The sequence below is a fragment of the Phaseolus vulgaris genome, chromosome 6, assembly GCF_051622355.1.
Source record: "Phaseolus vulgaris cultivar YP4 chromosome 6, ASM5162235v1, whole genome shotgun sequence".
In the NCBI taxonomy this organism is placed as follows: Eukaryota; Viridiplantae; Streptophyta; class Magnoliopsida; order Fabales; family Fabaceae; genus Phaseolus; species Phaseolus vulgaris.
The window spans coordinates 27,747,884-27,775,562 of record NC_143503.1 but is presented as its reverse complement, the minus strand read 5'-3'; the positions used below and the strand labels follow the sequence as shown (position 1 = coordinate 27,775,562).

General features: G+C 31.7%; 3 protein-coding genes and 1 long non-coding RNA gene across 11 annotated transcripts; 1 reads left to right on the top strand and 3 right to left on the bottom strand.

Annotated features, from left to right (window-relative positions):
- The first annotated feature begins 588 nt into the window (after positions 1-588).
- LOC137831808 (uncharacterized) lies at positions 589-4,141 on the top strand. Its single transcript, XM_068639628.2, has 2 exons — positions 589-854; positions 1,603-4,141. Exon 2 carries the CDS (start codon positions 1,650-1,652, stop codon positions 3,930-3,932), a length of 2,283 nt encoding a protein of 760 aa, XP_068495729.1. The 5' UTR covers positions 589-854; positions 1,603-1,649; the 3' UTR covers positions 3,933-4,141.
- Positions 4,142-4,585: 444 nt separating this feature from the next.
- Positions 4,586-9,903, bottom strand: LOC137831801 (uncharacterized). 7 transcript variants are annotated; one of them, XR_016521306.1, is made up of 4 exons: positions 9,608-9,903; positions 8,418-9,476; positions 5,225-5,337; positions 4,586-4,809 (listed from the first exon to the last, which is right to left on the bottom strand). It is a non-coding gene; the product is annotated as an uncharacterized LOC137831801 (long non-coding RNA). The 7 variants fall into 7 exon arrangements; XR_011084481.2 differs by having other exon boundaries at positions 8,418-9,168; positions 9,311-9,900; XR_016521307.1 differs by having other exon boundaries at positions 8,418-8,533; positions 8,606-9,887.
- Positions 9,904-13,951: 4,048 nt separating this feature from the next.
- Positions 13,952-20,452, bottom strand: FLK (RNA-binding KH domain-containing protein). Of its 2 annotated transcripts, XM_090303462.1 has the most exons (8): positions 20,270-20,452; positions 19,814-20,088; positions 18,693-18,844; positions 17,023-17,275; positions 16,422-16,570; positions 15,789-16,064; positions 15,095-15,289; positions 13,952-14,323 (listed from the first exon to the last, which is right to left on the bottom strand). In XM_090303462.1, the coding sequence occupies exons 4-8, from the start codon at positions 17,270-17,272 to the stop codon at positions 14,138-14,140; spliced, it is 1,056 nt and encodes a 351-aa protein (XP_090159588.1). In that variant the 5' UTR covers positions 17,273-17,275; positions 18,693-18,844; positions 19,814-20,088; positions 20,270-20,452; the 3' UTR covers positions 13,952-14,137. The 2 variants fall into 2 exon arrangements, with proteins under 2 accessions (XP_090159588.1, XP_068495718.1); XM_068639617.2 differs by lacking the exon at positions 18,693-18,844.
- A 2,552-nt stretch (positions 20,453-23,004) lies between these two features.
- DAN1 (Alba DNA/RNA-binding protein) lies at positions 23,005-24,303 on the bottom strand. The gene is made up of 5 exons (XM_068639618.2): positions 23,858-24,303; positions 23,724-23,772; positions 23,560-23,622; positions 23,406-23,470; positions 23,005-23,315 (listed from the first exon to the last, which is right to left on the bottom strand). The coding sequence occupies exons 1-5, from the start codon at positions 23,990-23,992 to the stop codon at positions 23,217-23,219; spliced, it is 411 nt and encodes a 136-aa protein (XP_068495719.1). The 5' UTR covers positions 23,993-24,303; the 3' UTR covers positions 23,005-23,216.
- Positions 24,304-27,679: the final 3,376 nt, after the last annotated feature.

Below are 27,679 nucleotides of genomic sequence, written 5' to 3'. Positions count from 1 at the left end.
ATTTGATATCAATTTAAAAGTTATTTATTAATAATAAAAATTATTTTAAATTCTAATATACAATTTAGTCAATATAATAATTAATTATTTTTTAAAAAATTAATTTTTATTTAATAATTTTTTAAGTAGTAGTTAATAAATATTATTTATGATGTTAATTTGTTTTCTCACTTTCTATAGATGTATAATTAAACATCTCAAACCAAGAATCAAGAGGTAGAATTACATTCTTAATTTTTGGATATAAAATTTAAAAGACATGTAAAAAAAACTGAAAAAAAGTATTTAATGAGGTGTTAGCACATTATTGCATGAGTTTTCTTTAATTGAATAATAATGACTTAAAATGTTTGTAATAACAAGTGAAGAGTTAGAATGTACTGATAAAGAAAGAATATAATTGAATGAGTTTTAGTGTAGTAATAAGTTTTTGGTATTTAATACATAGTTAAGTAACGGCATAAAACTTTGAATAGAAAAATAAAATGTAAAGTATTGATTAAGATAAATGATTTAGTGAAGATAAATGATTAAGATAAAATGTTGCATATTTGAAGCATAATCTGGAAGTGGGGGCAAAAGAGTAATTAGAAGGAAAGGAAAAGAAAAGAGAAGAGGGTGGTTTCGTTTGACCTAAATACCCTCTGTTGGTGCTTGGTTGAAGGTATGGATTTCCCATGAGGACCCTCTAATTCCCAATCTTCCTCTCTTCTCCTTACCCTTCTTCTTCTAATTCCGATTTTCTCCACTTCCCCGCCATTTTTTCAAATTCCCGTTTCTTCTTTTTTTCGATCAACCCCTTTCCATTCCCACCTAGGGTTCCGTTTTTTTTCTTCCAAGTTTCAATCTTTCAGGTAATTTCACTCTCATTCTCTTCATCGTCAACATATTTATTGCCTTCAATTCTTGGGGGTCGTGCTTTGTAATTTCGACATTTTAATTTTTGTTTAATTATCGCTTTGAATTATGCTGGGATTTTATGTTCCCTTTTAAAGTTTGCCTTTTTTGTTCAAATCTTCACTGGGGGGGTTTTGTTGAAGTTTTTTACGGGTTAGCTTCACTGGAGTCACCACTCTTAACTTGAGCTCAATGCAATTTTTTCTTCAATTTATTTGGATTGCAAAATTGATGTTTTCTCTCTCGGTTTTAAAAGGGGTGGTTTTTATTGTGTACCCTATGATTTCAATTTATTTGTGGGACGGTTTATAAATTAATGAAGTTCGAGTGGCATGTTTATAGTTATTGACAGTGTACTGTACAATCATGGACTTGTATTCTGTAATCCTTATAGTGTAATTGTACTTAACACTTGACATTGTATTATGAAATTTGGGATTTGTAACTTGTGGTAGTTAGGTTATTAAGAGCGGAGAGAGCGTTTTGTACTTTATGCATCCCATCTTTGTAGCCGAGTCTAGTTTGTATGAATTTCATACTGTTACTGGATTTGGTAATGTTGGTGTATCTTCACTCCCTTGCCTCCTTTGAACTGTTTTTTTTCTTCAGTTTTCAGTTTTCAGCGTATCTAGTTGTGTATAACCATTAAGCTTCACATTTGTATGATTTGATCTGACTTGTCTTTTGTTATCTGGTTTCTTGCAGCTGGCGTTCTATCCGCAAATTCTCATTGTCGTGATATATAGTGATTCATGTCTTCAATGACTAATCATGATTTGATAATTGGCCAGGGTCATAATTTAGCACTTGGTCATAACCAGCAACTGGTGCTGAACCACAATCACAGTTTGGGTCTCAGTGGGAACCATGATTTGGAATTGGGACAAACTGATGATCAGCATTTGGGTCTGGGGCAAACTCACGATCATGAATTGGGCTTAGGAATTGCCAATGACCATGAATTGGGTTTGGGACTGAACCATGTTGATGGAGATGGTGTTCACAGGTATGGGCATGAAGATGAGCTATCCATGGATCAAAAACCCGAGCATGATGGCCATGAGATGCCCATTCCCACACAAAACCATGAGTTGACCATAACAGAGAACAATGATTTGACTGTTTCAGAAAATCAGGAATTTGATGAGAACATGGCCATGACTATGGTCCAGAACCCAGAAATGAGTATTGAATCTGCTGAAGAAATGGATGTCCATGAATCCCAGCTTATGGTTCCCACATCCCCTGTAATTCAGGCTCGTACATTAGCCATAAGTCCTAATTATGAATTGTCAGTGGGACAAGAATTCCCTGATGTTAAGAGTTGCCGAAGGGCATTAAGGGATACAGCAATCGCTCTGCACTTTGAGATGCAGACTATAAAATCGGATAAGACTCGCTTTACTGCTAAATGCCGAAGTGAAGGATGTCCCTGGCGCATTCATGCAGCAAAACTCCCTGGTGTTCCAACTTTTAGTATTAGGACAATCCATGAGAATCACACATGTGGAGGAATTTCACATCTTGGCCATCAACAAGCCTCAGTGCAATGGGTTGCTACCTCAGTGGAGCAAAGGCTAAGGGAGAACCCTAATTGCAAGCCAAAGGAGATATTGGAAGAGATTCATAGGGTTCATGGCATCACTTTGTCATACAAGCAAGCTTGGAGAGGCAAGGAGCGTATCATGGCTGCAATGCGTGGATCTTTTGAAGAGGGATACCGCTTACTTCCACAATACTGTGAACAGGTGAAACGCACAAATCCAGGCAGTATTGCATCTGTTTATGGAAATCCAACTGATAATTGCTTCCAACGCCTATTCATATCCTTTCAAGCATCAATATATGGTTTTTTAAATACTTGTCGACCACTTTTGGAGCTTGATAGAACATATTTAAAGAGCAAGTATCTAGGTACATTACTTCTAGCCACCGGATTTGATGGTGACGGAGCTCTCTTTCCTTTGGCGTTTGGTGTTGTTGATGAGGAGAATGAGGATAATTGGATGTGGTTTCTGTCTGAACTCCATAACCTGATGGAGACAAACACTGAAAACATGCCAAGGCTCACAATTTTGTCTGACAGGCAGAAGGGAATTGTAGACGGTGTAGAAGCAAATTTTCCCACTGCTTTCCATGGATTTTGTATGCGGCACTTGAGTGACAGCTTTCGCAAGGAGTTTAATAACACAATACTTGTTGATCTTCTATGGCAAGCAGCTCAAGTTCTTACCATACTTGAATTTGAAGCAAAAGTTTTAGAGATTGAAGAAATATCACAAGATGCTGCGTACTGGATTCGAAGAATTCCACCTCATTTGTGGGCTACTGCATACTTCGAGGGGCAAAGTTTTTTTCATTTTGCAGCAAACATAGTTGAATCTTTAAACACATGGATTCTAGATGCATCTGGGCTTCCAATAGTTCAAATGATGGAATGCATAAGAAGACAACTAATGACTTGGTTTAACGAGCGGCGAGAGACCAGTATGCAGTGGACATCAATACTTGTACCTTCAGCTGAGAGAGTTGTCACAGACGCTCTTGATCGTGCAAGGACACACCAGGTACTTCGTGCCACTGATGCTGAATTTGAAGTTATATCACATGAAGGAACAAACACTGTTGATATTAGGACCCGTTGTTGTCAATGTCGTGGGTGGCAGCTGTATGGTTTGCCTTGTGCACATGCTGTGGCTGCTCTTCTCTCTATTAGGCAGAATGTGCAAAGATTCACAGAAAGCTGTTTTACTGTTGCAAACTATAGAAAGACATACTCACAGACCATACACCCAATTCCTGACAAGTCTCTGTGGAAGGAGTTGTCTGAGGTTGAGGGGGTTGTGGGGGTGTCTGATGTTGATCAACTTCAACTTCAACTTACTATTAACCCTCCTAAGTCACTCCGGCCCCCAGGTCGACCCAGAAAGAAACGGGTCCGAGCAGAAGACCGTGGCCGCGTAAAACGGGTTGTGCATTGCAGTCGTTGCAATCAAACAGGTCATTTCAGAACCACATGTGCAGCTCCCATCTAAGTCTCCCCTTACACCTTAGTTTTTCATTATTTATTACTTAGGCTTTTCTAGCTTAGACCCTCCACCAATTTTTCTCTCTTTTTTTTTATTTTCTTTACATTAATGTGAATTAATGTTTCAGCTGTTGTGTATCTATAGTCAATTAATTTCATTGTTTCGGTGCGCATACAAAACTTCAATACATCCTTATTTCAAAGCTAATATTCTTAGCTTCACTCCAATGATTCCAGAAATCCAACCTTTGTATTGATTTAAATTGAAACTTAGTTTCTGGCCAAATGTAAGTAAACTTATTACTTTTTAAGAAAATTCAAACTTATCACCATTTTAAGTTTCTGAACGAATGTAAGTATTTATATTTTTTCACGTCAAATTTATAAAACGACGCTAATCTTCTTAAGACATACGGCCGAATACAATGAAATTGATCCATGCTCGGAAAAGAAAATAGCCCCAAATTATTTTTTACAATAATTACTACTGAAGATTTTAAGAAGTATTTGTTATTTTTTAATAGAATCCCTTTATTAATCTTAAACACTTGGATAAATTTATAATTACATTTTCAATTTAGAATAATGATTTTTTGTTACATGATTATTTTGCCATTTTGTAGTTAATTTTCTTCAGTATGTGAGGCGGATAGTTTGACATGTATGAAAATGAGAATCGATTTATCTGTTACAAAAACTAGGAAAAATACCTTACAGAGAGAGGAGAAAACTGTATAAATGTAATTATTATTAAGACAACAGGCTAAACGTAAAGCAAGGTTCCTTGCTAACAATGGATAAGAATTGTATCCTTGCTCTGCAGCAGTACCACCTGCTTGCGGCTGTGCTGGTGCTCCACCGGCTGCAGCTTCAGCCATAAAATTCTGCACCACATTCATTAACCGTAATGCTTGATTACCATGCATACTAATCACGGTAGGGAAAGTGCATGTTTGGTTTAACAAGCATCAAATTCAGAAAACCCTCAGCCTCTCATAGAAACAAAAGATTGAAAATTAAATGAGAAGCTGAATAGGAAGGTTGCAAGAAAAATTAGAAATTTACTCCCAATTTTTTATTCAGATGATACTTTGATGGGTAACTGTAATTTTGAAATTCAACTAGCTTTAGTTTTCTCCATTTTTAGTTATAAATCTTGATGAAATTCAAAATGCAATGAATATTTTAGGTCTCTCAAATGAACACTGCAAAAAGCTGTTCACTAAAAAAAAAAATCATACTACTAATAAGATAGAAGTCTAACTGAAAAAAATATTTACAAGACATGCAGCATCTTACGGATTGAATTTTTTAAAGTTGATTAAAAGACCAAGATCACTGAGCTGTTTGGACTTGAGAAGCAGTTCCACTGATTTCAACTGTCATCTCCCCCAATATCGATTTCAACCACCCTGTCATCTCGAAGAGCAAACTTTGGGAGGTTAGCAACAACAGAATGTCAAACAGCCCACCAACGTGCCAAAATACAAAGATTGGAAAAGAGTTTCAGATTTTCAGTAATACTATATTTGAAAGCATAAATCAGAACATAGTAACAGATATTATTTTCTCCATAATTCATTCATATCACTCCAGTAAATTGTTCCTGTAATAATTAATTTTCAGTTAAGAAAGGATAGACAATGAAGATTACAGAATGTTTCAAAACTACAATTAGATTGTAGTGATGTTGAATAGAATATAAAAAAAGATCAAGATTATTGTCCTGCCAAATGAATTAGTAAATGAATAATTTTGTTTTTTCTTTCTAACAAATGATTTAAATGGTGGTGAGAGGAGTTAGTGATACATATATGATTGCTTTCATGATATCAGTAATATGAAAAATTATATATCATGTTACTAAGTGAGCTATCTCTTTCTCAATCTAAAAAATATGGCAACACTTATCTTAAACCCTAAACATAAAGCTAGATACATATAAAAGAAATAATAATAAAATAACATTACATTTTAACATTCCTGAAGTTGGAGCATATAAGTTATATGCACAAATCTTGAAACATATAAATTGAATCCTAGGTCGTCTTAGATATTTAGTTAGAATATCCGCAAATTGTTTATTAAAATTGACAAACTCACTAATAAGATCCATGGAGAGCAATTTCTCTCTAACAAAATGACAATTAATCTATATATGTTTCTCATGAAACACAGGATTGGAGGCAATGAGAGCTTCTTGATCGTCACAATACAAATTCATCTACTTATTTTTACAAAATTTTAACTCTTGAAAGAGTTGTTTAATCCACACAACACAAGTTCACATGTAGCTAAAGTCATAGATCCATATTCAGTTTCTACACTAGACCGGACAACAACAATTTGTTTCATGTTTTTCCAATATTTAAGATTCCCCCAAAGAATATGCAATATCTTGTGCTAGATCTCTTGTCAATGGGACAGTTAGCCCAATTTGCATTACAATACCCTAAGACTTGTGTATTTCCCCAGTATGTCCTAAGGTCCCTTCTATATAGTTGAGGATGTGAATCAAAACATGCCACTGATCTCCTAGGATCCCCTTTACATATCTGAGAGTGTGAATCACAACATTCCATTGATCAATGTGAGGGTTCTGCATAAATTGACTCACAACTCCCAGTGGATAAGAAAGTTCAGGTCTTCTTATAGTGAGATAAATGAGTTTTTCCACCAATCTCCTATACCTATCTCGGTCTGAAAAGGGTTCACCTTGGTCTCTTATTAATTTCTAATTTGAATCCATAGAATTGCTAATAGGCTTGCAATTTGTTAGGCTTGTCACCTCCAAAATATCAATAGCATATAAAGTCATCGATGTATTTTACAAACTAAATCAGACTTCCCCTGAGCAACAACCATGGTTGAAACAATACAAGATTCAGAAAATCACCTCTTCGATACATTACTTATATCTCTATTCAACTACCATGTTTCAAATGACTATGTGTCAACTTGATATATATATATATATATATATTACATAATAATAATATTAATTAATAAAAAGATAGAAATAAATAAATTAATTTTGTTTTATTATTATTATTTAAATATTATAAATTTGTAAGTTTATATTTTATATCTCTTAAAAATTATTCATAAAACTCAAATTCACACACTTATTACTGATAAGTTTTGCTTAAATTTTGGAGAGAAAAAAATAGATGCATGTGACTAAAAAAGACAAGTGATAATGTGTAAGATTTTAGGAGGTAACTAAACTTTCAGGAGGAAGTTTGAAATGATTTGGACAGCTTTTTAATCAGCAGAATTTCTCACATGACTTACAAGGAGACACTGATAATGTAATGTAAGTTTCAAGGTATACATGCTTCAAAGAATACTTTCTTATCCTCCAAATACGGGCAGTTGACACAGACATTAAATTCACGTACTTATTACTAAAAACTCATTGCTTAAATTTTAAAATAAAAGAGAAATGAACTACTTCCATATGACTAAAACAGATAAGTGATAACATGTTCCATTTTAGAATGTAACTAATTTTCAGGAGAATGTTTGGAATGATTTTGGACAGCTTTTAATCAGAGCATAGTTTCTCACATATCTCACAAGATGGTCCATGAAGAACCTATTAAATGAAGAATGTTCTATGGAGAACAAGAAAAAAGGCATTTCCTCGAAGGTAACATCAACATATATATAATACCTTTTAGTTATCGGAGAATAACATTTATATCCTTTCTGAAAGTGAGAATATCCCAAAAAGACATACTTAATAGCTTTTATAGAAAGCTTGTCAAGATCTAGAGAAACATTATGAACAAAACAAATATATCCAAACACATGGAGAGACATGATCTAGAGGCTTTAGGAAAAATTAAAGAGTAAGGAACTTTATTTTCAAGGAGGAAGAACACATCCTATTCATCAGAAAAAAAACAATGAGGACTGTATGATGAACATGAACATTAGTATTGAGCGTTAGAGAGGGAACAATTTCAATAAGATATCTATTCTTCCTCTCTGTATAATATTTTAGTGTAGAGTATGAGAATTTGTTGACTTATGTAAAATTTCAGAAGATAAGAATGAAGAAAACACAAGAAAAAAATACTCCTTAGCATTATCACTTTTAAGAATTTTTATTATCTTTCCAATTCTTAATTTCATTGAAGAGATAAATATGAATAAAATTCACACATGTCTTTCATTAAATAAACCCAAGTACTTTGAGAGAATTCATCAATGAAGTTTATAAAATAATTAAAATCAAAGGAAGTGACACCCTTATCCTCAAATATTTCATAATAAATATTAGAAAAAATAGAATTACAATGTCTATCAGACTTTTAAGGAAAGAAAGATCTAACATGTTTACCTAATTGAAAAGATTCACGATCTAAAGCTTGAACTTGTTTGATTGAGACCAGTAACCATTATATTCAATTTTCATATGAAAAATAAAAGCATAATTCCAAAAACAAATAGTTAATACATGACAAAGAAATCACAGTTTTTTTACCTCTGTCTCCTCCTTGAAAGGGGCAATCAAGCCAAGCGGTGCAAAGCTGGGAATGCTGAAATTTGAAACCCATGGTGACGATACATGTCCTTTTCTCTGTTCTCAAGTATCGAAACCTGATAGAGCATAAACAAATTACTCATAAGTCTAGCAATGTCTAATCAGATATAGAAAAATGTATAATATACTTTTATCACAATAAACAATTTGGTCATGTCTTCAAGTTCTTCAGAATCATAATCCTGACAACAAATGTCATAAAATCAAAAACTGAACAGACGTGTAATAATAGAAGTGTTGAACTAAATTTTTTATCTTCAGATATGGATCCATGTTGTTGATTGGATAGTATAGATCACCGGTCCCCGAACTAAACAACTCAAATCCTACTTATTCATGTAATCAATATAAGCTGCAAGAGAAAATGACATAACAGAGAAAAAGAATGAGGCAAAATATGGATGAATAGATGAATACGTTCATCCTCATCATCATAACGTTCCATGTGCAGGTCCTTCAAGGCATGGATTATGTTGTCAGATACTACACCACCACATCTTCATCTTTATTCGTAGTCTCACTCACCTGATTGGAGAGGGATAAATTCTTCAAGATCTTCTTGGAGAGAATGATCAAGAACCAAGGGTACTGATTTTGATACTCCTTTTGGTATCCATGAAATTGCCGAAATCATTGTTCTCTAATACTTCTCTTTGCCGTCCCAAAAATTCTGGCAACCAACCGTTGTAAACTTCCGAGAACAAAGAATACTAACATATATCAGAAGCAGATGGTTGGACTTAAAATATGTGAAAAGTGGAAGGATACTTACTCTGATAAAAGTTACTTGAAAAAATCAAAGAAAACAAGAGGTGGTGAAAATGGAAAAATACCTGTTGATTTCAGATGAGAGAGAAGGTGCATTAATGCTGAATGCCTGCGGTATCAAAAGAGAAATATTCTGGCTCCTTGCATTTATACCTTGAATCGAGTAGAGACTCCTAGCCTATGAGTCCCATCTCGTCGATGCCTTACCACTCTGAAATTTGTTCAAATTTTCTAAAACAAAGATTAAAAATATTATGAGTTAACTATAATTTGTAATACATTTTTTCTCAAACCAAACCTCTCAAATTTTGTATACAATAAACTGCAGTACAGTAAAGTAAAATGATAGTGATTAAATATACATTTAGGGTTCTTCTCATCTCACTTTATGTTTTGTCTCTTTTATTCTCGCATTCACTTTTTCTCTCTCACACTCACGCAACCTCACACCACTCCGACGCACTCTCATTCACTCTTTCCCTCTCCATCACGCACAACACACATTCATCTTTTCCAGATCACTCACTTTTTCACTCTCTCAATTTCCCTACAAAAATACTTTACCTACTCTTCAAGAAAAAAAATTGAAAATCACTCCACAGATAAAAGTTGGTCTGTTTGACTTAGCTGTAACCTCTTCACTAAAATTATGTACTCTGTTTTAGTCTTACTTTTTCTTATCTGTTACTATTAAAGAATACGGGTAGAGTTATATAGAATATATTAAAATATTAATTGAGTGTCTTTTTATTATCATTATCAATTGTTTCTCTTTATATAATAGAATAATTATAAAATAATTGAGTGTGTCTTTTCTAATTATCAGTTGTTTCTTTTTATAAAGATGAATAATTTTTATTTTGTTTTTGTGTATTATGATTTTCTTTCTCTTTTTAGTTAAACTTAGAATAAGTGTTGTATATATTTAGAATATTTGTTTTGATTTAATAACAAGAAGAAAAAGATATTTATTCTTATTTCTTTTAACTTTTTTTACTATTTTGTTCATTTTTTTCTCTTTTATTCATCTCTGTTTTATTTCATAATTGTTAGAAGTTATTTTCTTTGTTTTGTATTAGAACATTATGTGGATGGTTTGATGTATAAGGAAAAACAAGAGTGAAACAGAGTCCATGATTCTAGTGAGAAGGTTACAGCGTGAGCTAAGACAAGCACACCAACGCTTACCTGTGTAGAGTGATTTTCGTTCTTTTTTCTTGAAAAAGAGTGGATAAAGCCATTTTGTAGGAGAATTGAAGGAATGAAAAAGTGAGTGATGTGGAGAGGATGAATGTGTGTTAAGCGTGATGGAGAGGGAGAAAAACAAAAAAGTGCGTGGGACTGGTGTGAGGTTGCGTTAGTGTCGTCAGAGTGAAAAAGTGAATGCAAGATTAAAAGAGACAAAAACATAAAGTGACATGAAAAAGTTTTCTAAGTTCAAAGTTTAAAAATGAAATATTTGTTTCTTAGCCTGCAAGAAGGGATAGAGCAAATGACAGTTTTGGGTTTGTTAATGTGTGTCAATACTGGTTTGTCATTTTTTGGTGTCACTTTTGCTTTTCCATACACTTACTGCACCTGCAATGTACGAACAAGGTTTGAATTGCACTTAATCCTAAAAAAGAGGTGGGCCCCACGGTTAAAGTGAATTTGAGAATTAAAATGGAAAAGATTACTTTTACAACCAATTAAAATTTGCATAGGAATTGTTAGATTTTATTTTTATTAAAAAATAAGTTCGAGTTTTAGCTTGTGGATTTTTCCGCTTAGGTAAACATGTTATATATTTTTTTTTCCTTAAAAGTCTTATACACAATGTAATTTTATTTTTTCTAATATCTATTCTAAAATATTTGATGATCAAGTCGTGTCATTTTGATTTTAATTTTTTTGTAAAGTTCATTGATGAAATTCTCTCTAAGTGCTTGGGTTTATTTAATGAAATACATATCTGAACATTTATTCATATTTATGTCTTTCATCAATGAAAGTAAGTATCAATTTAAGAAGATAATTAAATTTTTTAGAAGTGATAATACTAAGGAATATTTTTTTGTTGCGCTTTTTTCATTCTTATCTTTTTGGAATTTTACATAAGTTAAATGTCTTTTTTCCTAATCAATATGATGTCTTCTTCCTCTCTTGAAAATAAAGTTTCATACTTTTTAATTTTTCCTAAACCCTCTATATCATGTCTCTCGTGTTTGAGTATATTTGTTTTATTCATAATGTTTCTCTAGGTCTTGACAAGTTTTCTACAAAGGTTATTAAGTATATTTTTTGGAATATTGTCACTTTTAGAAAGGATATAAATGTTATTTTCCATCAACTAAAAGGTATTATATATATATATGATGTTACCTTCTTTAAAGACATGCCTTTTTTCTTGTTCTCCATGGAACATTCTTCATTTGTTCAATAGGTTCTTCCTGTACCATTTGTGATCCATTGATTATTTCTGGTTTCTCTAATCATATACCAGCATAGAGCATAGATAACTCATTTATCCTTGCTTGAAGATTCTCAGAATTGAAATCCTCCACCACCAGATTTCGGTACCATGGATCTTTCATCCTCCTTGCCTTCTCTTGACTCTAATCATGCTTGGCCTATTGCTCTTAAAGGAGTATTCAATCTACTTGTAATCCATATCCTATTTATAATTTCTGAATTTATCATCGTTTGTTTCCTTTCTATTCTTCTTTTGTTTTCTCCTGTGCTCTTAGCAATGTTCACGAGGCTCTTAGTCGTCCATGGATGATCATGATTGGTGAAATGAATGTACTTGAACATAGTGGTACTTGGGAGCTTGGTCCCCCGTCCTCCTAGTAGGAAGCCTAAAATTGTAGATGAGTTTGTGCAGTTAAAGTTGGTCCCATTGGTCTGCTAAGGACACCACCCGATCAACCTATATATTCAATCTTTAGGAAGTACATTTCATTCTATCATATACTCTTAAACTCATACATCAGAGAATGTATTATTCTTGTGCTCCTATTGACTTAGTTATTGGAGAGTCTTTTGCAAGTGGACCTCTCCCGCCCTAAAGGATCGATTGAAGGTTACTACGAAAAGCGCACGACTTGCTAAGTTATACTCTCCGAGCTTGTTTTTGGTAGAAACATTATTGATTGATGTTATGTTGACTCAAACATCTCGTGTTGTGAGCTTTCTCGTGTAGCATATGAGTGTTAGCTTTTCCTAACACTATTTGTCCATAAATTTCTTTTGTAAACATCATCAAGCTAGCTTAATCTATGAAGACATCGTCTAGCTTATTCATTCTTGAACATCGTTTGACATGTTCTTTTGATGTTAACATGTGCTTTATAAGCGTGCTTGCAATGACAGTTTCTTGACAAGTCTTTTTCTCCAGATTTACGTTCACTGAGTCTTACTCATCCTTTCAAGATGATCTAGACTTTATATTATAGTGTGAACTTTGATCGTTTGTCATGTTTAGTGTTTGACATCGTCTAACACTTTGCTTCTTCTCATCGTCTGGCGTGATAAATTTGATATCATAGCACATCTTTGTAATTTTTTGTCATCATCAAAACACATTTGGAGTCTCTTCACATGAGATCGTCTAATGAGTTAGTGAATCGTCTAAGACTTACTAGATCATCTATTATTTTAACATCATTTTCACTTATCTTATCTCTTAATCTCTAATACCTAACAAACTAATATTAAGGAAATCATTTTCGCTTATCTTATCTCTTAATCTCCAATATCTAACAAACTAATATTAAAGTTATGATTTTGATTTGTTCTATGTGGTATCATAAGAAAATATCTTTAAAAAATGTTTAAAATGATGGTTAGCTCAATCAAGATTGAGAAGTTTATAGAAAAGAATAGATTTATACTTCATACATGATGAAATTCATAATATTTATTAACCTTGAATATAACCTTGTCAATATTTCTAATTTCACCAAATTGAAGATCTCCCTATAATAAACCTCAAAAGCATGACACTCCAACTCTGACTTTGTATAGAATGAATTAAAATTGAATATCAACTCCGTGTACCTGTAGTGTCTTAATGAGTGTTGAAAATTATACAAATATTATATTCTTCCTCCTAATACAAGTCTTTCACATTGAATGAACACCCTCCCACATGGAAGCAAATGAAATGACACTAAAAATTTAAGTATCGAGAGTGCATTTAGCTAATTACATAACAGTATGGTCAATATTACCCAGGTATTGGAGTCTCCTAGTTTGCTTACTTCGCAAAGTCACTTGAATAAACTTAGTTTCAGGCCAAACGTAAGTAAGCTAATTAAATTTTAAGGAAAATCAAACTTATCACCAATTAAGTTTTCTGAACAAATATAAGTTAGAAAAGACGAAATGATAAACCAGACATAGCCTTAGTAGTTAGGGATTGACAAAGAAGTTGGAAAAAATCATATTTTTATTTTTTCACGTCAAATGTATTAAGAGACGCAAAAGCTGATTTTATTTGCTGAAGTGGGACGCTAATCTTCTCAAAACATACAGCCTTACACAATGAAATGAGATCCATACACAGGGAAAGAAAGTGTTTAAACTGCAATGTGAACTGCGTGAAAGTGATTTAAGGCAATCCAAGTCTGGTAGGCATTCACAAATAACATCCTCCACACACTAAATTGAGCTCTTGTTAGCAGTTCCTTTAGCAAGTAATTCAGAAAACAAAGACGCTACGTAGGTGCACCAATCAGACAAAATCATAGAAGTAGATGATACATCAGTGGCATGTTTAATCTTTCAAATGACTAAGAGTACAACACAATACAAGGGTCACACAAGAATCTAAGATTTGATCAATTATTACATTAATTCTGTTACCAGAATTTTACATTGAAATAGTGGAAGCATTAGTTGCACTGTCCAGCTTAGTAGCCATAGTTTGCACCATAAACGGAGCTATAGCCTCCAGCATGTCCTGGATTGGAAGGAGGAGAAGCATAGACAGAAGCATGGGCAGGATAAGAATTGTATCCTTGCTCTACAGCAGGCCCACCTGCTTGCGGCTGTGCCGGTGCTCCACCAGCTGCAGCTGCAGCTTCAGCCATGAAATTCTGCACCACATTGGCATTCATTAATTGTATTGCTTGATTACCATGCAGACTAATCACGTGAGGCAAATGCAAGTTTGGTTCAACTCTTTTAAGAGAACTTATTTTAACTTTCTCAGGGAGAAATTTTGAAAAATAAACGACTGTTACCTAAATTTAAGTATTACCAGACATGCATTAAATCAGTTCAAACAATCACATAGAATTTGTTTGTGATTAAAAAAGTGAATGTAAAAAAGAAGCAGCAGCAAAACAATTTTCTATTTTTTTCCTGCTTCTGCTTTTCTAAATAAGTTTATCCAAACATGTAAATTTTGCAAATAAATAATTACGTTATTACAAAATACTTTTTTTCTTAAAAACACAAACAGACTTATAATACATACAGCAAGATTAGCATTAAACTAAGAAAAACCTTTAGCCTCTCTTCAGAAACAAAAATAAGATTGAAAATGAAATGAGAGCGTGAACAGGAAGATTGGAAGAAAAATATATATTAGAATTTTACTCCCAATTTTTTATTGAGACGATACTTTGTGACCGATAACTGTAATTTTGAAATTTAACCAGCTTCTAGTTTTCTCCACTTTTAGTTATAAAGATTAATCTTGATGAAACTCAAACGCAATGAATATTTTTATGTCCCCTATGAACACTGCAAACAGCTTTTCACAAAATAATTTCACACTACTAATAAGATAGAATTTTTACGTGACTTGCAGCATCGCACAGATTATTTTTTTTATGTTGATCAAAAGACCAAGATCAGAATACCTGTATCAGTTGCTGAGCAGTTTGGACTTGAGACGCAGTTCCACTGATTTCAACTGTCATCTCCCCAGGAACACCTCTTGCTTCTTGTATGGTAACAGTAGCCCCACTAGCTCTTCTGATGTAGCTTATACTTGCTCCTGCTGTTCCAATGACAGCATCAGCATACGATAGAGGAATTTGCATTTGCTGCGTGATCTGCCAAAATAGCAAAAAAAATTCATCGTGATTAAAAAGTAATACATTTTATAAAGAACAGGAACTCAAGTCTAAGTAATATTTATATATTGCATATTCTCCAACCCCAAATGCGAGAATACATAGCTACACAAATAGTGTTTGCCTGCACCCACAGTTCCATCTAATGTCAAACATAAACTACTAACCAAACAGGAAACCATGTCTAATAAACAACTGAAGAAGATATTTCACATACTTCGTTTAGCTAAATATTTAAGCAAAAAAACCAAGTTTTTGTGCATTTTGCATCATCTTCAGCTATCTTAAATCTAACCTGAAAAGAAATGCTACATATCAACTTAAATGGGAAATTGTGACTAACCAGCTAGGTTTACAACAGTTATAGAAGAAACGGCAGTCAACAAATTTCCACCAAATACAAACCCACAATTTCTAAGAACAATTACAGCTTTCTATGAGAATTACTACAATACAATTTTCCAAGAAGCACAAGTACCTGTGTGACTACGGAAGGTGCAGATTGAGCATTTGAAGATGCATGAACGCCTATTGAAGCATCTCTTCCATAGGCAGATATACCTTGATGGGGCTGTCTTTCAACAGGGATCTCGGCTGGTGGATAATAACTATCAAGTTGTCTTGGAGGTGGCATGTATTGAGAAGGAGGTCCAAAACCAGGACCTCCACCAGCATTTGGAGGAAGGCCCTGAGGTGGACCCCAAGATTGGTGGGGTGGCATGTGCTCGGGGTGATGGGGATTGGCTATTTGCATCTGGAGAAATAATAATTTATGGCTTGTTATTTTTATAATAAAAAGGTGATTTTAAGGATGTATTAAAAAATAATTTTTTGTTTAGAATTATTTTGTGAAGTATAAGCTATTTCTATTTGGTAACAATATAAAAAGAACTTTTTTATTTTAAATAGTTAGCTTTTGTTCACAAGCTACTCAAAATAATAAAAAAAAATTGATTTATTCAACGTCTATTCTTTCAAAACTTTCAACAAGCACTAAATTTTTAAAAAAGATTTTTACTTCAAAAAATGTAAACAAACAGGCTCTTAGAAGCATTTAGCGTCTTATTATAAAGAAATATTCTTCACGAGTGTAAGGTTAAATCACACTTACATTTATTTCGAAAATTGGAATTACACTACGATCAACTAAAAACTTCCTTAGGTGGGAAGCAATTAACTCTAGTGCCTTATGTACTCCATTAGCATCCCCTACTACTTCAACCACCCTGTCATCTTGAAGTGCAAAAATTGGGAGGTCTTCTGCAGAAGAGAAAGACGATGCAGATGGTTATCAACTACAGAATGTCAAACAGCCCACCAACGGACCAAAATGCAAAGATTGGAAAAGAGCTTCAAATCTTCAAAAATACTATATTTGAAAGCATAAACCAGAACATAGTAATAGATATTATTTTCTCCATAATTCGTTCATACCACTCCAGTAAACTGTTCCTGCAATAATGTTCAGTTAAGGATAGACAACGAAGATTCCAGAATGTTTTGAAAACTATAATTAGATTGTAACAATCTTTTGAAACCAAAATCATGGCTTAATCTATAATTAGATTGTAAATCATGGCTTAAAATCATGTTCAAATAATAAAAACCAAAATGAAATCCATGAAAATACCGAATTCTAAAATAATGAATAAAGACAATAACGCAAAAGTAACAACTACATGGGAAAATGTTATATAAAAAAGAGTAAGAACCTGCTCCAAGAACTCTAACAATACAATTGGACGCTTCTTGGATAGATTTTACAGTTCCTCCTTGCTTCCCAATTAAACTTCCCGCTTGAGAGGCTGCCACTAGAAGTTTAGTAGAAACCTTCCCGGCTGCACCTGAAGGTGTGTGGGTAAAATCACTCTCCAAACCATCAATAATCCTCTTATGAACCCTCAATAAGCCATCCACAGCAGGAGGAAGAGAGGAATCAGGATCGTCTTTACCAGATATCATTACCTAATCAAAATGAACAAATAACAGTATCAACCATCAGCACAATATCTCTAATATCTATGTATCACAATAATACATAAACATTAATTAGGGTGGAAAACAAAAAATAATTTAACTTTAACTGGCAATAATACACCAAACAAAAACATTAATTACCATGATATTACATGCCACATATAATGTCAAGCTCAGCAAGAGAGCAAACAAGCAAGCAATTTTGAATATTTCAAAATGTAATAATTTAAATCCTCTTTGTGATATTTTCTTCGCGCAATTAATCTCTATATCCTTACTTATCAACAAGATGCCAGAAGAAATCATTCACCATCAGACAGTTTTCTAACAGTTCCACAGCTCATTGTGATCAAGACCTTATCACAATAACTCTTCACCTAATTAATCTACATAACAACCTGATCTGATGGTACAATAGCAATAATTGTCTCAGCCCACTAAGTGAGATCGGCTACAGGAATCACATACCATTAAGCTTACTAATACCCAAATGCTCAAGTGTATTTATTCACCATCAGGTCCTTCTTAATAATTTAACCTTACCAGATAGTAAAATCTGAAAATTAAAATGTTAAACAACTTTTGGTTAAGTGCCAGCCATGGAAGCACAATGTTCATTAGAAGCAAGTAGGATGAATAGATGGAACGTGATTCAGATGAGACCTTAATGAGCATCTTCAATAAACCTCAAAATGTGAGTTTAGACTTAATCATGGAAATCTAAGGTATAATTTAAAGCTTGCACAGCCCTAATTCTTCACCTGACCAAGAACCACCTTTCCTTCCTCCCCCGTTTCTACACCTTATATACAGTTTCCTAGGCATTCCCCCCATTTTTCTTACTTGAGTAGTGATCTATAAGCATATCACCTTAAATTTCCCTTCCAAGCCCTCTTCTACCAATATATGAATAGCTCCATAAATTACATATACCACAAAAAAGTCCTCCTCGCTGCTTTTATTAAACCAACTAAAACAGACTTAAGAATTGCTTGCAACAATGGAAGTCTCAAGCTGAAACATAATAACTTTAATTGAGCAATAACTTTTATAACATGTCACAAGATGTAAGATGCACGTCACAGTGGAAGTGTCTTCTAACTCCTTAATATTTGAATCTCAGTTTACGAGAGTGCATTTAGCTAATTACATAACAGTATGGTCAAGATTATCTAGTAAAGAACTACTATGATAACTATCATTTAATACGGAGAAGCTCCATGTGCTATGATTGAGTTGATTGATACTTAAGTAGTTTTCGGTATCCTTTTTTTCCATAACATGTATAACAATAAAAAATACTTCAGTTTTGATGGTTTAAGTATAGTATTAGATTTGGTTATAAGCTTCTTTTCATTGCTTGCAATCTGCGGCAAGACATCAATCATCCAGGTTTTGAATTTACCAGATGGAATGCAGAGCTTCGTGGTACATGTTAACAAACTTTTCAGCACTTTGCAATGCTCAATGCTGATCCCTGCATCTGGAACTTTGGTTCTTCAATATTGGGACCTAATTGATGATTGAGTCGTTGCCTTTAAAATTGGAACATTGACCCTGCACAGATTCATTTCCCGTTAGAATTATATTCATATTCTGTGGATTCTTGCCATTAGTCTTCATTTCGAATTAGCTTCATCTTCTTCACCTTAGTTTTTTTTTCTTTTTTACTGTAGCACATGAGTAAGGTCCCACTTTAGACTTTTAGACCATGAAAAAGCTATATCTTTTATTGCTGTAATATTTTTAATTAAAAATTCTGGGTACAACCAAGTGGACACTGGAAATGTCATGAAAGATAGCTGAAGGAAACACAACCACTATCTGTTATCCATCATAACATCATTGACCAACAACAATCTCAATTCCACTAGAAAATTAGCACCACTAGAGCTACTCTGAAGTGATGCACGAAACATAAATTCCAGTTCTTCAAGAGGAATCAAACCTCCAATATATGCAAAGGAACGTTGACTCTCCTAATGTTTTCTAATGTAAATATTATAAGCAATTAGGACAAAGACTAAATAGAGAATACCCCAATGCATACGTATAAGGTAAACATCTACCACATTAGCCCTAAATTCAGAAAAGGAGACCGCATGAGTTCAAACAGTTTCTCAGTTTCTGTTCATTTCTGATATCTAATTCAATAATTGTTAAACTATGGATAAAACATATAACTCAATGCTATCCCATGTACCTCCAAGGAAAAGCAAATAGCATCAACATTTCCACTATTCCAATCTCCGAGAAGCTCAATCAAAACCTCTCGGTCATAATATAAAATAAATGCATTACAGAAAGAAAAAAAAAAGCACAAGAGCACGTTAAAGATTCCAGATAAATACTAGCCCAACAACAAGCAGCTGGAATATGAACAACAAAATAATATCAAACCGTATTCCCTCAACAAAAGAAAAAAGAAACAAAGTTGCAAGTAACTAGACAGCAAGATACACATAAGCGGAATTGAAGAAGTTAGAGTGTATGAGAATCACGAGAAGTGAAGTAGAAGAGACTTACAGCCCTTTGCGCAGTTCCAGGAGGACCATCAAGAATTTTAACGCGAGCTCGAGTCTCCTCCACAATTTTCTTAATGAACTCTCCTTTACGTCCGATTATGCCCCCAACCTTCTGCGCAGGAACTAACATCCGAAACACACTCTCCCCAGGCCACCCCGGCCACCTCTTCTCAGCAACAACCGCCTCCTCGCCACCCTGCAATTCCGCCTCAACTGTTTCCTCCGTATCATTCTCAGCGCTCGTGTTCTGATCCACTTCAGCCATCGAGGTTTTCACTGCAAAAACACACAGCAAGCAAATTACAGATACTACAAACAAAACATCACATGCTATCTCGAAGGAACTGCATAGCACGAAGGATGATTCAAATCAACTGGATCTAAAGGGGAAGCACCTAATTGCCATGAGAAATGATTAATAAATTATTAAACAAGTGAGCATAGTGTGCGAAATTACCTTGATTGGAAGGACGAAGAGGAACAGTTACGAATCTAGGGTTTTGAGTTGAGGAGAAGAAGAAGAAGAAGAAAGGCAAGTGTGAGAGAACAGAAAAACTGTGATGAATGAAAGGAAACAGTCTTATATATCAGAAACTGATGGAGCAGAAAGATAGTTAGATCGATAGATAGATAAATAGATAGATACTGTGTCATCCAACCACTCAGTAAACATCTTTCCATTTTTTTCCTTTTTCCCTAAAAAATAAACAATTTAATATAGTTAATTAAATTATTGAATTTAATCAATTTAATGTAAACATAAAGTGTGTGCTTTTGCATATAAAATTGAAGTTCATTGTGTATAAATAAATATGGTATTACCTAAATGTTAATTTTCATGTTAATTAATGTGGAAAATTTTATTTTAAAAAAAATGGTGTACAATAATTTTTTAAAATATTGAATTTACAAATGTAAATCATAAAAGGGAATAAAATAATAATATTCAAATATATTTTATAAAAAATAGAAATTCTGTTGTTAAGTTTTTCAATAAAAAGGTGTAATTGAGAAGAAATTTGTATCTTATACCAAATATTAACTAATGGTATCTTTTACTCATAAAATAATTTAGTAAAATTGCTATGAGCTCATGTTAAAAGTAATTACAAATGTTTCAAAGCCATGTTTAACCAGAGAAAAACATCTTTTATTCTTATTAAACAAGTGAATAAGATAATGGAGTAATATAATTACTGTAACCATGTCTCAAATATAAATTGGTACTCTTCCTATAAAGTAAGGATAATTTTTTTAGATTTTTTGTCGTGTTTAACAACATAATAATTAATCATAATAAATGAAGTACTATTTTCTTAAAATTAGTTTCCCTTTGTAAGACACTTGTATTGGAATCTTAAAATTAATATGATGTATTAACTAGTAATTAATTATTTTCTTTATTTATTGTGATCCTAAAGTGGTTCTTCTTAAGAAAAGTTTGTTAATGTTTATTGGTCATTCTTAAATTTCAAGATAGCATTTATTTTCCTTTTTATTATGCATTGAAAATTGTTTAAAGAGAAAATTGAAAAAAAAATAATAGATTATGCATTTAAAATTACCATAAAATTTTTTTTTTAAAAAAATACTTTCCACAATTAAGATCTTATTCAAACATAATGATTCTGTTATATAAGTGGGCTACTCTGGCTAATACAAAAAAAAAAAAATTAAAATATACAAATTCAATGATTTAACTTTAAATCAGATTTTAAAATAAATATTATTTTTCTTTATAATATTAATAAAAAAATTATACTTATTTTTTTAATTTATATTTATATTATTAAATCACGTATAAATATAGTGATAAGTTAATAGTTTGATTATCAACTATATAACTATTTATTTTATATTAAAATGGTGTCTTCTAAAATATATAATTGTTTATAAACGAACTATAATTTAGAAACAATATATTTTATGATATTTTTACGGGAATCATTCAATTTTTTTACAAAAGATTCTTTTTTTTATCTGAAAAATAATTTTAAATTTTCATAATTTTTCATTTAAGTTTTAATTAACATGATATTTTTATATAAAAATAAGAGTAGTAAATTTCACTTTAAAAAAATATAAAAGGATGAACAATATTTATTAAAAACATAACAAAAGATGAATATTTATTTTAAACTTAAAGATGACATAATATTATTTAATTAAAAACGTAAGATATATAGTTTTCTATTTTAAAATTTAAAGAGATGTGGAAACTTTATTCTCTAAATTAGCAATTGGTACACAGACAAAAAAAAACTAAATTAAGATTAATTATTGTATAGTAAAAACTCAAACTTAAAACTGTGTATCATGGATAATTGTTAGATTTTATCAGTACTTATATACATAAAAAAGAATCTCTTATTTTTCAAGTGTAGAGGCATCAATGAGACTACCTTTGTTTGTTGGTTTATAGAAGACAAGAAACATATACAATGTTTGGAATGGGTAATGCCCTATAGAACTTTTTGTTCTCTTATTTATTGGTTTTGTTAGCATTTCATTGTAGACATTAGTTTTGTATGAAAACTCAAGTTAATATTTTAAATTTTTTCTTACAAATGCAGAAAACACAATATTATATATTGAAAATTGAAAATTGATATGTATCACGTGAAAAAAAAATTATTGTATTATGTCACATCAATTATAAATTAATGTTTTTTTATTTGTTAAAAATAACATTTTTTATTGTAAATTAGATTAATTGTATCATAATAGAATGGAGAAATGGTAGGAAAATAATATATTTTAAATTTTTAAATTTATTTTTGATGATTTAATGCGATATAATATTTTGTTGAAATTATGTCATCCTCAACTTTCAAATGTAGTATCATTTTACAAGACACTTAAGTTTTTTTCTTTTTACCATGTCTGTTTTCTATGATAAGCAACTACAAGTTGCTTCTAAAAGATTAAAAAACCGATTTTTTGTCTGTTTCTTTTTAAAAAAAATTAAAAGATCATAATAAATAACTGTTTCATTAAAAACCCTTTTTTAAAAAACAAGTAAGAAAACATGGGGATATAAGTTGTGAGAAGGGCAAATCATTACAGAAGTTTGATAAAAATTAAAAAAAAAATCATAAGGAGTAAAGGAAGAAGTAGTAGGAAGATGCAGAAAAAATAATGAATCAATTTATGCAATCATCATTATCATCATAAAAATCTCTAGGAATGACGTTTAAAGTGACAACGTTGAAGTTTGGAAGTATGAAAAACTAGGTGTTTATCATTGTAACTTAATGACTCCTCTTCTGGTGGGTATTCAATGAAACAATTATCTAACATATATCCACTTATGTACGTCTATGGATGCAAAACAGCACAAAAGAAAATTTGAATATGGATGTTAACTAGTTAAGGTGCACATTGACCCAGATCTCCTACATCTGTCATTTCTTGTCACTGTCATTTGCAGCTGATTTTGATTCAGTGTTGGTAGGAGCCATAAGATTGTCAAACTTCTCAGATTTCTCTAGAACAATTTCAATCTAGTAACAATGAAAAACTTATCAAACACCCTTTTTGTAAGATCAATTAATTCAACTGAAACTAAAATCAACTTGCAAGTTGCAACCCACCTTAGCCTTCTGTACCAGACGACCTTTGCTCTCATCCTTCATGCTAATTGAAGATGTCGAAACTTCTGTTCCATCACAAAACATTCATTAGGATTACCACAACACCATCTTGTGTGAGACATCAATATATGACAGAACAAACAATGATTCTCACTCTTCTCAGTAGCAAGTCCATTGTTCTTCAAAATCTCGGCAATCGTAACAACTGTAGTTATAGCTGTGGAGAGATTTCCATTAATTTAACAAGCATGAATGCACTCAAAACACATTATCAAAAAAGGATCAAACATGAGATATATGTTTCAAAAGAAAACGCACCCATTCCAAGAGCAGAAAGTACAACCTCATCGCGCTGCTGTATGTACCTCTGGTTCAAAGAAAGAATTTTGTTCAGATCTAAGCAAGGAGGGGATCGAAAGAATGAATCTTTATGAGAGAAAATTGAAAGATACCTTTGCGAGATTGACGTAAAAGAAAAGGGGTTTCTTGGTGTTGGAAACCTGGATTCTGTTCTTCTTGGGGGATTCAATTTCATGGTCAGTGGTGCTTTGAATTTGAGGTACAGGGGGAGCAGCAACAGTGGGCATTGTGATGATTATTACTATAATATTATTGTATGATGATGAAGAAGGATTGAATGAGGAAGAAGGAAAGGAGTGAAGGAATGTTATAGAAAAGAGGAGGACACGTGGCGGTGTTTGAAGGGGACATGGACGAGGTAAACTCTTTAATCTCTTCTTTGTTAATGGTAAAACCGTTTGGATTCTGTTAGGAGGAAAGAGAAACTCTTCATGGTCGTTATTTCCTTTGCTTCATTGTCGGACATGTCTCTTCCTCGCAACTGGGCCTTCATGCATGGCCTCATTGTTTATGGGCCCAAAAGGTGGTCACATATGACAAAAAAAAACATCACCTTTGAAACTGTCTAATATGAATCATTGGTGGAGAAAAGTTGCACGTGTTACAAATTTGTGTTACTTTTTGGAAATCCTTGTTCTAGAAATTGCAATGAAAGGGAAGGAATGATAAAGAAGGTCCCAATATTGAACCCAAATACATAATAAAGGCCAAAGTGGAATGTGTTTTCCCGCGTGGGATACTTTTATTCCTATTCCTATTCCATTCCGTGGAGCCAAACAGAATATGATAAACCCATTAAGCCTTTTTTCGATTATTAGTCTTTTTCTTTCTTAATCCAAATAAACCCGTAAAGCCCTTTTCATTATTGCAAGTCCTTTTCCTTTCTTCCTCATGAGCATACACCTTTTTTTCATTTATCACTCATTTTTTTTGTTCCTTTATGAAGTGGAGCATTCACACCCGCAAACCCAAATGGAAAGTTCAACACAAAATGACGGAAGAAGAAAAAAGAGTGTTGGGCATGGATAAGATTAGCCACGCTTAATTGTTGATGGAAGTGTGGAATCTTCCGCAACAAAATGATGATAATTTATGGCAATCTATCTAGATTATGTGTGGTAGGAACTCTCAATTGTGACAATATGTAATTGATTTGTTATGGAAAGAAAGATTTGGCGATCCCATAGGTGTTGTTTTTTGAGAAAATTCCAATATCTTTGTGATTGATTGGCAATTATACAATGATTTGTTATTTTAATGTAGGCATTGCTTTTTTTAAACTTTATTAAAGATTTCAAATTAATTAGAAATAAATACATTTTATAACATATAAATAGGTATAAATCATCTCATTAATCAGTTTTAGGTTTCAAATTCACTTCTTAATATGGTATGAAAGTCATTTAGAGTCTATCGTAACAAAAGTTTGTTGAGTTTATCAGGTCATCCCCGCTATCGAATCATCCATGAATATACAATCTCATGCACGAGTTGGTAGTATCGATGCGAAACAGGTGTGTTGGAGATTTCACATTATTGACTAGAGATTATAACATTTGATAATATATTTATAAAGTTGAATTTAACTTAAAAATTATTTTTTAATAAACATATATAAATAAGTGCATTTGAGGTTAGTGATGGAAAAAGATGAAAGGATCCAAGTTGATGAAAGTTGACAATGAGTGAAAAAGAGTATTGAAAGTTAGGGTTCATCTTTTGTAGGTTTGGCTTTTGCAAAATTTATCATTTTCCTGGCACATATGACTTGTCATTTTATTAGTTAACCTTCTATGTCTTGTCTTGATTACGATTCATTGCATATAGTTTATATAGAATTATGTTTATACGTGCACCCCACAGAACAAAAAAAAGTTCAAACATATGGTGAGAAGAAATTGACCTATGAATTTATGGGGACCAAAGATTGCGTCATACTGTGTAGTCGGTGCACACCTATAAGAGATGAAAGTGAACTCTGAAAGCAAGGGTGTGAACTAGATAAGATTTGTGCTATTGTGAAATAGGGCTTCAAAATATGCCTTTTCATTTTTATAATTTAAAGTAATTATTAATTAAATTTTTGATAGTTAATATTAAATATTAATTTATAATTATTATTAATAATAGAAATTATTTTATATATTAATAATATCTAACTTAGTTATTATAATAACTAATTTTTTAGTTTTAAAATTTAATTATTATTTAATAATTTTTTAAGTGTATTAATCGATCTTAAGTTTGTACATTTAATCAGGTTGTTCTGACAAACTAAAGTTGAATTCAATAATTAATTTGATTTTGTTATATATATAGTTAAATTAGTATGGTAAGTTGTGTTCAATGTGCGAGTTGATGTAATATTTTTAGCATTTATGTTTTTTTTTTATTAAAAGACTAAATTATTAATGTGATTATTTGACGGAATAATTTTGTTATGTTATGTTAGGTTTATCTTTTAACGAGATGTGATTATTCTTATCGCAATTATTTAGTATTTGACACTTAACTGTGGTATCTGTAAATATATATATAAAACAGCATGTACAAAATGGATATAGAGAAATAGTCTAACGAAATTTTATTTGAAATAATTAAGCAAAAGTCAAGGACAGAAACTTGGTAAAAAGAGAAGTGAGATTAATCGTCAACTTTTTTTTAAGTTATTATTTTTTATGAGCAATGAAAAATAAAATAAATATTAGGATATTCAAACTAGTTTATACAAATCTTATAAAAAAATATCCTATAAATGTTATCATTTTTTTATTAATTGTGTGTTTGTATCAAGGCGTGAATATGCAAAATTGAAAAATAATTTAAAAAGAAAAAACAAAATATTAAAAAGCACAAAAAATTATGTAGTTTCATCACTTAAAAACTTTCTTCGCATTCATGAAGAAATTTAAAAAAATAATAATAATTATACATTATTTTTTATAGGTATATAAAAAATATATTTAATATTTTTTATTAATTATTAATATTTTTATATTATAATAAGATAAACAATCAAAAATAATAAATAAAATATTATTTTTATTTTAATTATTGATATGTATTTTTATTAATATTTAATTTAAATCTATTTTAATTTTAATATATATTTCTAAATTCTTTTATATTAAATTATTTCATAATTTTTTAAATTTATATATCTATCAAATCCTTCACGATCCATACATCACTAATACACTTCAATAATTTTTCACCATAACATATTCTCATTTTGCACAATGTCTCAAATCTTATATTCATTTTCTCAAATTCTAACACATCATCCACTTTTCAATCCAAAACATCACCACCTTCCAAGAAACTCATGTTTCTCATGTTTTCACCTACTGTAGCATTACATAATCTGTATTACTTATCACTTCAATCATTTCTAAAACAAAACACTACAAAATTATACAGTCCATGATCCAAGACAGATTCCATATTTAAAATCTCTTTCTTTCCTTACTATTCCAAAATTAATTCTCCTCTTAAAGAGGTTGAGAAGAAAGTTTTTCTACTCCAGTTCCAGACATCTTGAACTCTGAGCAAAAGCTGATAACCTCACAAGGACATCTATCTAATCTGCAAAGACAAAAATGATGCAAAAGAAACATTAGTTAACAGATTTCAAACATTTAATTGCATGAATGTACTATTTCGGATATAAAAATGATAAGTTATTATTAATAAAATCTAATTTAACTGGTTAAAATATTGTAAACCTTTTAATGTATGTTCATTTCTTGTAAAATAAATAAATAAAATTGTTTCATTACGATACCATGAAATTTCAACAATAGTAATAATTAAATTAAGTAAGAAAAATTCTAAAGATATAGGAAGAAAAGATAAAAATCTTAATTTTTTTTAAAAAAATACGCTTACTCTTCTCTCGAGTTGTTTCGTTAAAA